The sequence below is a fragment of the Dipodomys ordii genome, unplaced genomic scaffold, assembly GCF_000151885.1.
Source record: "Dipodomys ordii isolate 6190 unplaced genomic scaffold, Dord_2.0 Scaffold106, whole genome shotgun sequence".
NCBI lineage: Eukaryota > Metazoa > Chordata > Mammalia > Rodentia > Heteromyidae > Dipodomys > Dipodomys ordii.
This window is the reverse complement of record NW_012267322.1, coordinates 4,341,404-4,354,720: the sequence shown is the minus strand read 5'-3', so window position 1 is coordinate 4,354,720 and position 13,317 is coordinate 4,341,404. Positions and strand designations below refer to the sequence as shown.

At 36.4% G+C, this 13,317-nt stretch overlaps 1 protein-coding gene across 2 annotated transcripts in view; it reads left to right on the top strand.

Annotated features, from left to right (window-relative positions):
- The window catches only part of Tox3 (TOX high mobility group box family member 3), a 109,587-nt gene that overhangs the window by 77,155 nt on the left and 19,115 nt on the right, over positions 1-13,317 (top strand). The window contains exons 2-3 of one of the 2 annotated variants that reach the window (XM_013027907.1): positions 3,313-3,378; positions 7,437-7,691. In XM_013027907.1, coding sequence (XP_012883361.1) covers positions 3,313-3,378; positions 7,437-7,691 — 321 coding nt within the window. The remainder of the gene's footprint in view (positions 1-3,312; positions 3,379-7,436; positions 7,692-13,317) is intronic. The other variant, XM_013027908.1, reaches the window with a different exon arrangement.

Genomic DNA, 13,317 nt, shown 5'->3' with positions numbered 1-13,317 from the left:
CACACACACACACACACACACACACACACACACACACACACACACACACACACACACACACACTGGTTACTGGGGCTTGAACTCAAGGCCTGGGTTCTGTCCTTTGGCTCAAGGTTGGTACTCTATCACTTGAGCCACAGTTTTACTTTCAGCTTTCTGCTGGCTAATTAGAAATAAGAGACTCACAGTCTTTGCTGCCAGATCTTAGCAGCCAGCTTAAAGAATACATTTTTTTTTTTTTGGACTGGTCCTGCGGCTTGAACTGTAGGCCTGGGTGCTGTCCCTGAGCTCCTTTTGCTCAAGATTAACACTACAACTTGAGCCACAGCTACCACTTCTCGCATTTTCTATGATTAGCTGGAGATAAGAGTCTCATGGATTTTTCCTGTCTAGGCTGGCTTTGAACTGTGAGCCACAGATCTCAGCCTTCTTAGTAGCTGGGATTACAGGCATGAGCCACACCAGCCCCCAGCTTAAAGAATACTTTTATTAGTATAGGTATGTCCCAAAAGGTACATCAAATATGCATACATATTTTTTTCAAAGTTGTTGGGTTTTTTTGAAAGTCAGGTGTACCAGGTGCCCTCTGATTTATCTGGCTACTCGCTCTGAGCCAAAGTCCTAGCCATCTCTGCAGGAAAATGGCCCCTGCCTATGACAGACAAGCTCATGTTAGAAGCGAGGTATTCTGCTCCATATGATGTAGAAAGCTGTGCTGCTATTTGAAATGATTTACAGCTGTTCCCGCCTGATCACCAAGTGTTTCCAAATTAAAAGCCATTAATTAAGGCCTTCTAGAGATGCAAGAGATAGGCAAGCAATGCCTGTGCAGTCCTTCAGGTGAGAGCTTTTCAAATTACGTGGACCGCTGGAGCCACCTGCTTGACTGCACGCTGCACGGCCTGGAGGCTGTCAGCGCACCACGCTGCCAACACTGTTACTGATTTTTCTCATTTCTCCAGGGCAAATACTAATTAATGGATACAATTCACAGCTGATTAGCTGTAGTTTCTTCAGTAATTACATTCGCATACTAACTGTTCAGAAGAGGATTTCTAACCCAGTTCTTATTTCACTCTAAGCTTAATTTGTTTTTTGAATTGTTTAGGCCCTTAGTTTAATAGCCATTTTATTTTTCTTTGTTGTTTTAGGTGCTATTAGATAATAAGTGAGTTTAATCTTAAAAAAATACTCTCTGATAATGAGCTCTTTGCCTTAAATGGATTTCTAATTCCCTTACCAAAACCTACATTTAAATAATGCTAAAGTTATGATACTGCTGTTAGATGAGGAGCGGGGACAGGACAGGAACACATTACATACACACAACACACGTCACATATGTAACACACTGCGTAGTTATACATATACGTGATAGATGGGTTATATATGTAATTTCTCAAACACAAATTCTTATTCATATACATCTATACATATCTTTCTATTAAACACATTTGATTATTAGGCCCAAGATTTTAATTCTAGCATCATTAATTCATCAAAAACTGCACGCTAAAAACATGCTTTTTTGCATATATTTAACATTATAGACAAAGTGGAGAATGTGTGTGTGTGTGTGTGTGTGTGTGGCATGTGATGTGTATGTGTACCCATGCATATGTATTTGATAGCTTTAAAAAATGCTAACAAATATATCTTTCAGAAATCCTTAGATATATTTAACCACATGAATGAGTGCTTGGGTAGAGGTTCTCTGATGGCTTGCTGTGTGTGTTTCTGTATTGTTACTGGGGGATTTTGCTTCTTAGACCACAGCAGCACTCTGGAACCATTAGCATCTTTCCTGTAAATCCTGCTTAGATCTTGGATCACTGACATGATAAAGTGCAGCCCGTCGATCCCAGTTCTTTACAGGTTCAGAGGGAACTTGAAAGCACCCAGAAATCAGTGTTGTCAGTTTGTGGAGAGGAGGAGGATTATGTGGGTCTTCATATCTCTGTGTCTATCTACCTATCTATCTGTATGTCTCCTAGATCTATGTATCTGAACATCTGACTATACGCTTATCCAGTGATCTGTCTGTCTGTGTCTGTCTGTCTATCTGTCTGTCTGTCTATCTATCTATCTATCTGCTTATCTGTGTATCTGAGTATCTGACTTTTTGTTACTAGTTTTCTACCCACCTACCTATTTATTCATCCATCCATCCACCCATCTGCTGGGAAAATTATACCTTTTACTTGAAATAATTGCTAGCTTTTTTGTATTAATGAGTATCTATATACATTTCACCCATTGAAGACCAAACCTACATTTTATTTGATGTATTAAAGGAAGGAAATAAGATACTTTATTAAAATAGACATTCTTTTATCATTTTAAAGTATAAAAATAATACAGCTTTAGATAATTATACCCATAGAGCCTTTCCATATTGCCAGACTAATAATACAATGTTTAAAGCAACAACATGTACCTACTTAAACTATGAGAACCTAAAAATACATTTCTGCCTCAATCCAAGTTTTACATTTGGCTAACAGGTCCTTAGAAGTAAGAGAGCTTAAGTCTGAAATGCTGATACAGTCTTTATTTGTGATGCTGTGAATGGCCCATTGTGTTAGGGAATGAAATAAAAATTGCTGTGTTCATAGGATCCTGCTTATTATTTTTTTAAACCTCTCTGCACTAAATGTTACATTGAGAGATTAAGTATCTCTGCTTTCAGCAGCTCTGATGGATCTAGATAGAGCTTTAAGCTTTGTGTGCAGCTTTAAAAAATTCCGTAGTTTTATTTATTTACATTCATGCTGTCCCGCCTAGCCCCCAACCCCCACTCACCAGAAAATAGAATTTGCCTCTTGGGAATTGAATTTTATTCTCTTTAATTCACCCTTTTACCTGCCCACACCTGTGACATCTGTTCTGGAAAAGTCAGGTAGAAAAATTCCCAGCATGCTTTAAAATCTATCATGGTGACTTTCTTGGAAACTCTCTTTCTTCTAACCTCTGACAAATGCCAGCTCAATAAATGCCACACACTACTGACCAGGCAGCCAAATGTTTGTGATTGCCTTCCTTCACTGTTAGTCTCGGTGAGAAACAAAACTATTTTTGAGAATTATTGAGTTAGTATAACTCTGTGCTTTATTTTCTGGAACTAGCTGACAGCAGAGCATCATTCTTTGAAACCATTCGTGTTTCCAATTTGATCTCAGTTAAAAAAAAAAAAACCAAAAAACAAAACATCACCCTTTACATCAACCTTCTTCTCAAATTATATTTGTGCATTAAGAACCAGAATTCTTTATTATGCCTCTCATTAACACAGGACAATCTGTTTTCTTTCAGTTTGGAAATAATAATAACTACATGAACATGGCTGAGGCAAACAACGCCTTCTTTGCTGCCAGCGAGGTAGGTGTCTGTCTTAACACTGTCCATATTCTGTGTGTTATTTAGATAATTTAATAGGCTCGAAGGGAAAAGCAAAGTATCGAATTTATCTCTTTCTCCTGTGGCACAAGGTAACGATGTTGGAGGAGAAACGAGCAAAGCCTATTGGAAAAGAAAATAACCTGACAAGACTTTATCACTTGTCCATATGCTGTTGCTAACATTCCTAACGTTTGGCAAATCTTGCAATGAAAAAAAATATATATGCAAATAAAAATAAATATGGAAGGAAGTGTGCTAAAAACACACTGTGTATTGATATCTAAGCGATTTGGACACTAGGCTAGAAGCAGCTCATAATAGAAAATATTTTAATTCTACGTGTCTGTCTCTCATGATAATTTCATTGAGTGCAAAGGTTTGGAAAACTGTGGCAGACAGTATTGCAGTTTCTTGGGGGCTTGGCAGGGCGATGTGAAATGAGTCTTTTTGTTGATATTAGATCTTGCAGGCTAGCAAAGAACCTGGCAGTAATAGGTGCTCAGTAAACATCACTGAGTGAATGAATGTCTGGGCATGCCTCAACACCTGATTGTAGCTGGGACACTGGGTGCAGGAATTTGAACGCTGTGCCTCCTTGGCTGTCGGTTTGTCTTCAGTTTGCAAGCACACAACATTGTTTTCTTGGTCATTGTATTATATTTCTTATTGTTGACTCAGGACTGTTGTCTGGTCTCACTGAAAAACCTGCCCTCTAGAAAAACCTGAGAGAACATGATTAGATCTAGAAAATGGTTGACAGTGTGAGTGAGAGTTAAGATTTTTTTTTTCCAGACAAGAACAAACAGACAAATGGAACATTTCCTCTGTTGGTTCATGTAATTATGATTTTTAAAAAGTCTTCATTTTCCAAATACATTCAAATATAGGAGACTGAACTAGCTTGACCCCAGAGGATGAAAATAATAATGGCTTTGCAAATGATCTTGGTACAGGGAAGGAAGTGATAGGAAAGAAATTAATGCTGAGAAACCATTAGAATAAATGGGGAATCCAGAATTAAGGGCTTTCCAAGATTAATCATTTTTACAGTGACCATCTTCTCTCGGAGCAAGAAGACAGCTGAGATAAGGGAATATTGTTTGGCTCTGGCTGCTGTGTTGTTTGTGATAATGAGCACAAACCCCATCTGTAAGGACAACATGATGTTTCATTCTGTAGGATTTTTTTTCTCCCCCTACATTTGAATCAAACATTGATGAAAGCTCTGCTGCCAGCAGCTGTTCAGAGACAATTTAATTCCAGCTGTGATAATTCACCGTGTCAGACATTGGCTGTTATATGTTGATACAACAGTTCTCCAAATTTGCATTTTTATCAAAAGGAACAAATGTCTTGAACATTTTGGTACAGATGGTATTTAACCATGTACATACTACTGTTAACATGTTCAAGGTAAACACTGAAGAGTCAATATCTGTACAAAAAATAATAATCACAGAAACTTAAAGTGATTCATCTGACACTGCTTATATTGCATAGTTAACAAAGTCCCTGTCTCTTATTGTGATGTCACACATGATTATTCGATCCACTCAGATAACTAAGCATTTTAGAGTGGGAATGCCTAACTTTATATTTAATATCTTACCTCTTGTTTCTTTTTCTTTTCTCTAAGGAATACTTTATATTTAATATTTTACTTGTTTCTAAATGTCATTTAGAATTTTAACGTTTACATGGCTAGCGTATTAGATAGCATTGTTTGATTTTTTATTTGGTGGGGGTAAAGCAAGACAATAAATTCCAACTTCAGATTAATTTGTTTCTTTAAAACAGTACCACAGGGACCTTTATCTATAGGACATCTTTATTCCTTAACCAAAATAGAAATGGAAATCCCTTTAATTTTGACCATGAGGCATGAAGCTTGCTTTAGGTTAGTGTTGAAGAGGTCATTTTATGTGATGATGATCCCAATTGTAACAACTCTGCCTGTTTTAAAAATAAATCCTGAGTCAGTGTTAATGGACTGCCCTATATTATGTGCCTAATTTCCCAATCACTGCGTTAAAAGCAAATGCTTTTGGTATCTTAACATTTTAATGAGTACAAACTAATTCAGAAAGACTTTAGATTTGTGTGCCATCAAGTCTAAATTGTACCTGAAACCACTTCCCTCCATGCAGACAAGTATTGTACTATAGATAATGCGACCGAATTCAGATTGTCTAAGTTAGAAAATCACACATTAGCTTTATGTTGTCTGTCTGTGTCATGATTGCCCTGACCATTTTTAAAGTACTTTAAATATTTATTGAAATAATATTTCAAGTGTTAATTACAGTGGTAATGAAAACAGCCAAATGCCACATATCAAGAATGAGTGTTTATCCGTATTGTTAATGTGATATGTTAGATTTCATTAAGCAGTAATGGGGTAGCAAATGAGTCACAAATTACAGTTGCATCTGTTACTAAACCACATTAGTGCCAAAATAACAGCAAATGCAGCCACAGGGTTATGTTCATTAGCCAACCACGTTTGTGGCCAATTCTTCCCTTTGTTACTAAGAACTCGGGTACTGCCAGGAGAAATTGACATCTTTAAGGGTGTTTGTAAGAATTTATATGTCAAAAAATGTAATACTTCATCCTAGCTTTTGAGTATTATCTTAGTGAAGTAGTTTATACTTATTGAATCTGCTAATAACCTATGGTGGTGAATTGTCCTGGTATAGATTCTCCTGCTTGTGATCTCTTTCTTTCTGGTAAGATACAAATAATATTTGACAGTTTCTGTGTGCAAGAACTGTTTTTGTTACTTCCTTTTGTCCACTGAGTTTGTTTCACTTTTCTCCCAAGTGGTTATGATGGTATGGTAATTGATAGTTTGAAGAATGATGATTTTTAGCTCTTAATTAGGTCTCTTTACTGATAATAACAGACTCCAATTATCTTATACCAGTTCATTCTTTCAAATACTATTAATAATAAATGAACTATCACAGTGACTCTTTGAGCTAGGAATAAAAAAAAAATTGAAGCCTCCCCCCCAACACTTCACATCACCAAAAATTTATATGTTGGATCTAGGTACCTCCTCTGCTTCTCTATAACCTGAGTTCTCTAAGAAAGATGGTTCGTGTGGTAGACCAAGGCTGCCCTGATTTACACTAAAGACCCTATTTAAAAATACAGCCTATAAGAATCTCTGGTAGTGTAGAAAAACAAAGCATTGAGATTTACATAGCTGTTGAGGTAGAATACGTCTAAAGCAAGTGAGCAAGATCAATGTAGTTAGTGTATCTCTATCAATAGAGCTCAATGCTCTCTAGGTAGTCTTTAAAAGCTGAAGACTAATAGAAAATAACTCAATAAATACATATGAAACTGTTCATATAAAAGAAAATAACCCTCCTACTTTAAATAAAAAGGACTGGTACCCTTTAATATGAGCTGCAGTAATCCTTCTACTATAAAACATTACCCCCCCCCACACACACACAGAGTAATGGTTTCCATAGATGCCGTCTATGGAGACTATACCAATAAGGAAATTTTTTTAACCCACAAATTTAATATTAGTTGTTTTATAAGTTGTGACAGAATGTAAACATGTGAAACGTGTAATGTTCATTTCCAGATTAATGTTGTATGTGTGTGTACATTCGCACCACAAAATTGTCAGCATTTTATGCAGCATGTGGATTGTGAGAGTGGTTTGAGCAGTTCTACGAACATATCAATAAAGTGGCAATTTGTTATATAGCCAAATCTAATGTCACTGATGCTCCAACTAACAACAAAGACAGATGTTGCTAATTAAGTACGCATTAAAAAACTGTTAATACTGATACTCCATTAAAACCATATGATAATGAGACTTAAATCTTTAATCAGAATGATCAGCAAAACTTTATATATGGAAATATGTGTTTAAGATGTTTTCATTTGAGGAATAAATATTTGGCTTAGATCTGTAGTGTTTTCATGCAAAAATCTTTCTTCCCTCCAAGGAGGAATAAAGAAAGGCTAGAGTTAGAATATGAGGCTATCTGTGCTTTGTTTTCTTTTAGCAGACATTCCATACACCAAGCCTTGGGGATGAAGAATTTGAAATCCCACCAATCACGCCTCCTCCAGAGTCAGATCCTGCCCTGGGCATGCCTGATGTACTGCTACCTTTCCAAGCCCTCAGTGATCCGTTGCCTTCCCAGGGAAGTGAATTCACACCCCAGTTTCCTCCTCAAAGCCTGGATCTTCCATCCATTACCATCTCTAGAAATCTTGTGGAACAAGATGGCGGGCTTCAGAACAGTGGATTGCATATGGTAGGCATCACATTTATTGCTTGAAACTGGTTTTTATCATTTGCTGTAATCATGGTGAAAATTTGAGAATGCATGTTCTGAAGTATGCTCCTGGCTTTATTGGTGGTTGAGTAGATTAAATATAGTTGTACTAGATCAATGCCTTGACAATTACACACACACACACACACACACACACACACACACACACACACACACACACACACACACACACAGATGGCTGACAAGATCTTTTTGCTATAAAAAAGTATGATTTCTTGGTTTAAAAGTAGCCAATCTCGTCTTTGGTGTAACACAGAGGTGTGCTTGAGTTGAAAGCTTATCCTCACATGAGTTTAGCATTGGAATCCATTCTGGGATGTCTAGATTTTTTGAACTTGGATTTTAATTAGAAGTTTATGATACATGATTTGGTTCATCCTCAAGTGAAATACCAAACTGTGATACAGAAAAAAGAAGAAAAGGTAATTGCTTATAATAAGCAGAGGGAGAGAGGGCAAATGAGTTGTGTGGAGGGGAAAAAAAATGTGTGTGTGTTATTTATTGTCATAAACATCAAATAAGGCACCCCAGAGAGCAAAGGTTTACTAATGCAATTATTTTGGATATACACAGACATAAATGTATGCATATGTTGGGGGTTCCTTTAGTGTGCAATTATAGTCAGCATTCGCCAGAGTAAATCTGCTTAAGTATTTTAAACTCTTCTGCTGGATTGTCTTTTTTTCCTGATGATAATATGTATATCTATCTAGGTGAGATACTAAGCAGACATTTTAAAGTGAGATTAATAGTTTATATGGCTTTTTTTAATAAACCCCGATAAAATGAAACAGATGTGTTGGTTTAACAAAAACAAATCCTATTGCTTGTTTACATAGTTCTCTGCACATGAGGACCATGGCAGTGATGTTTATTGGTTTCATTGTTAATTCCCCAGATAACTGTGTATGATTGCAAAATATGTAGTGGATTAGTGGTACAGAGATTCGGCATGCTCTATGAAATATAAGATTACTTTCCCAAATAGGATTGCTGCAACATAATTTTCTTTGCCTGTGATCTTTTGTGTTTGAGCTGAACATTAGGGTTTTTGTCTTTACTTTATTTTTCGTCAGAAAGGAATGCAAGGAACAGTAGGAAATGGTCATTAAGAATTCATAACCAACCCTCGACATCACAAATAATTGTGTCCTGTGGACTTTCCTACATGTTTGTCTCCTTGACACTTGAATAGTGGGTGCTATCCTATTTGTCTGCAGTCAGGCTTGTAATGTTGTGTCTGGAAAATAATAAAAATTAAAACAAGGATATTTAGTCACCAAGGGGAGTTTTCCAGGGTTTACCATTATTCATAGATGCTCAGCTGGGCTTATTCAAGTTGCAGAAATAGTTAAAAGACCATATAATGTATGCTAAAATGTGTACTTTATTATAAATTGGTAAATATTTATTAATAACATAAGCATGTGCCTTTAAATTAAACATCTGATGAATTACCTTGCCTTAAAGCTATAAAACTGTTATTGCTGCTATAAAAAAGTGTAAAGGAGGCATTTTGACTATGAAATTTCATTTCATGGTCAATTGAATTTACTATATTGGAAAGAACTAAAGATGGAATCATAAAATAATTATGATATTCACATACACTTAAAGAACAACGCTTTTACGAACTGGTGTTGAGGGAGAAGACTCATTTTTTTAATGCTGCTTTTGTAATGTATGGCTAATCACTAAAAGGGTTGAATTATTTCATTGATTTTAGAAGTATAGGCACTTTAGCTAAGTGCAGGCTGGTGTCATGGTATTTACGTGGAGCTCATTACATTTATGGTTGCCTTTTTTTGTTGTTGTTGAAGTTTTGATGAACCTGAATGCTATTTATTTGGGCTTGAAAACAAAACTAATCTCGTTGGAAATTCTAGTAGAATTTCACCTTGAAGAAATGTCATGGGATTTTAAATCACAAATGTTGGGGGTGTGGGGGGGGAAATGTACTGAGACAGAATTATGATGAATGCAATGTGTCGTTGGCTTTGTTCTATGGACTACCTGACATGTTCACCTATAAACTTGAATTCAGAATCGCCAGAGGCATGGTTAAAAATAGGTTATGTCAAGCTTCTTCTGTGTCTCCCTCTGGGTCCTGAGTTGGCTGGCTACATCATGATATTCCATAGACACTTCTTTTGGAGATTTCCCTCAGGAAGCTCAGCAGCAAAATAATAAATAATGCTTTATACATCATGTATTCAGCTTCCTGGTGCGCGTGGGATCTTTCATACTCTATGCAAGCACGAAGTTTTATTATCCAAATGAAGATGGCTGTCTTTAGGATTGCTATGGTGAATTAAGACTCTCATATAAGAAGAAAAGCCGGCTTGTTTATGTTGTATGGAACCTGCTTTTCTTCAGGGCTTCATTGGTTTTCCTTTAGAGTGAGTGACAGTTTGTCACATTACTGATTAGCTGCATTATTGTTGGCTACAAGAACAACATGTTTATCTTCCTTAAATTTATGCTATTATATTTAAAAACAGAAAACAAGAATAAAGAAGGAGGGAGGATTAAAAGACTCCCAATGATTAGCATTCACATCTCAAAATATGTAAATCATGCCCTAGTATTCAAAAGCGAGTTGCTGAAAAATTGAATGAGGATATATTGGAGGCTTCAAAGAACAACCTTGATTTGCTTGTCGTGGGTATGTGTGTTTTAAAACAGGATGCGGTTGGCAAGTCAAAGTCAACAGTAGACTTTGCTTAGAAATTTGGTACATCCAGGCATCATTGTCAGTTCACATGATCATTTGGAAATTATTTTAATCTACAAAAGATTGCAATTCTGAAAAATCTACAATATGTGCTCCGAAGGGTTTTTTTTTTTAACACTTCTCTATAATCTGCCCAGCCCGCTGAGTAGCACTGACATCAGTAGTCCATCAATTTCAGAAAGTGGATTATTTTTACTAGACAGCTATTGTGACATATTGGGTCAGTCATAAATGAAAGATATTCATGCAAGCATGCAATACTTGTAATGAAGTCTCACTCTGACCTTCTGTATGATTGATTCTGTAATTTAGTTTTCTCAGGCAGTGCCTGAAATGAAATGAAATCATGTTGAACAAGTTTTGAATACCCACAGTGCACCAGGAGAAGAAAAATCTGCAGCCCCAGAGGCTTGAGAGAGAGCAGATGAACGATTTATCTCTATGCTATTATAGCCTTTGCCAGCATTCAACATTTCTTTTTTTTTTTCTTATTTGGCTTAAGTACTTAATTCTGCAGGTAGCTGTAAATGGGAAAATAAAATGCTGTTCAGATTTAAAATGACAGGACAGGAGTATGTGCAAGGGACTGATAAAATATCTTGAATAGAACTGACCTTTCATGTAGCTGAAAGTTACTGGGGGATTCATGCTCATAATTACCATATAGATTATTTTTATTTCTTTCCTGCAATGAAACATTTCAGAGAGCAGTAGTGCTGATTGAATGAAAATTGAACTTGTTAACATTCTTTTCAGCTTAGCCTGTTGTACATAACAGAAGGTTAGCTTTGATGAATTTCAAAACTCTCTTTGATATCTAAGAAACAGACAGTAAAATAATTGTCTCTAGTCTGATAGCTTGTATACCCCCCCAAAAGAAAATTTCTAGAACACACTGATAATTCACACATGTTTTCCTCATGCTTTATATTTCATGTGTAGAGGACCAACAGTGCCTGTTTGATACTGCTTCGGATTTAATTGTGATGGCACGTATTTATAGAAAATACTATGTGGTTGCTGTGGTAATAGCAAATGGAGTATTAGAAAATTGAAAAGGGTGGAAGTAAAGGAGGTGTGTCTGAGTGGGAGTATCTGGACCTGTTAAAGGGAATAAGGGGGGAGAAAGAGAGAAGGAGGGAGGGAAAGGAGGGAGAGAGAGAGAGAATAGTTACACAGAAAAGACCATTATAAGCTCTTAAAATATAAGACTCTTAAATCATAAAACATACACGTTTGATCAGAAATACGGGAATTTATCAAAATAATGTATCTAAAATTATGACACTTATTTAACAAGTTTTCATCCCCCTCCCAAATTGACATGGCTCCTCATTTTGAAGTGAAATTATATATTTTTTGTCTTTACAAAGCGACTTCCTTGCCATCTTAGACTTAAAAAAAAAAGGAAAGAAACCTTACATAAAAGGAATAGCAGACTTTCAATTAATACATTGTTTTTAGCAATGTTGCTTAATGTGTTACAGATAAAACAGTTATTTCATGGACCATTAATGTGTTTAATGCGTGGAACGTTCTATTAAAACAAGCCTTCTTATTATTATGAACATGTTCATTGCCGTTGTCCGTGGAGGCTGTGTAGCTAAATTCCACAGGATGATTACCGTTTAGCCATTGTGGAGAGGCAGTGTGGGTTGAGGGTGGGAAGACCAACAGGAGAACTACCACAGATTGAATGATTACTTTAGTCATGTTTAGTTTGGGTCAAGTAATATTTTTTTATTCCAAGTTAACAGTACAGAGACACAACTTCAAAGAGCAAAATCCTCACTTTGAGTTGAAAAGGCCCTAACTATACCAGGTCTAAACAATGAAATTGTAACTACATTAACCTCTACTAAATATGCACTGAGTACCTACTAAGTGCTAGGTAGTATTATATATAATAGGAAGCTATTTATGAAATTGTTTTCTTGATCACTAATACCTCCTCCATGTAATAGGAAAACTCAAGAGTCTGAATACTGTTTCAAAGATACTTATCGAAAGGTAGCTTTAATTTAGCTGTTACTATTCCCTAGCAATTTTCTGCCCCAAATGCCAGTCCAAAGGTTACCTCTGCCTTCCTTTGTACAGCAATTGACCTTGATCATCCAGGGCTTTGAAATATGTGTTCTTTACTCTTGGCCTGCAAAACTACTGCCCTGGATCACATGAATGCTGTCTTCAAGGTCAATTTCGGGTCATCTATTAAAGTAGGAACATGTTCCAAATTTCTCCTAAGCCCAGCTAGCTAGCCTGTAGTGCAGTATGATTCATGATACTTGTTTGATTTATGACTTTTAAAAAGAAGTACTGTTCCAAAGTTATGCTATGGATTTATTTCCCTGTATCTTCTTTTTAGTATGTATCCGTAGTTGAATATTGCCAGCATATCATGGTGATTCAGAAACATTAAAGACACCATGCTGTGTTACTTAGATTCCCAAATAAAACTTGACATGATAGTACAGGTACTTAGAAGTGATGAAATTTATCACCAGGATCCCAGTTCTTTTATGCAACACTTCTCTTCCTCTAAAATGTCACTTCTGCTTGCCTATCACTTGTTCCCTTCCTGCCAGACTATGAACTTTAGGGAGGCAGGTGCCTGGTCTGTCTGTTCTGCTACTCTCACCCTCTCTGGGCCTTGGACAGCGTGGCTGCCATTATGTTTTCCTTTGTTCAGTGTATGAATGGATGAATATGTGAACAAACAATATTTATTTCTTATAAAAGCATACCTTGACTGCTAAATTATAAACTAGGGGGAAAGAGAACTCACTGTAAACAGCTGTAAAGGTGAAAGAAAATAAGCACAAAGAAGGTCCAAGATGCATAACTAAAGTA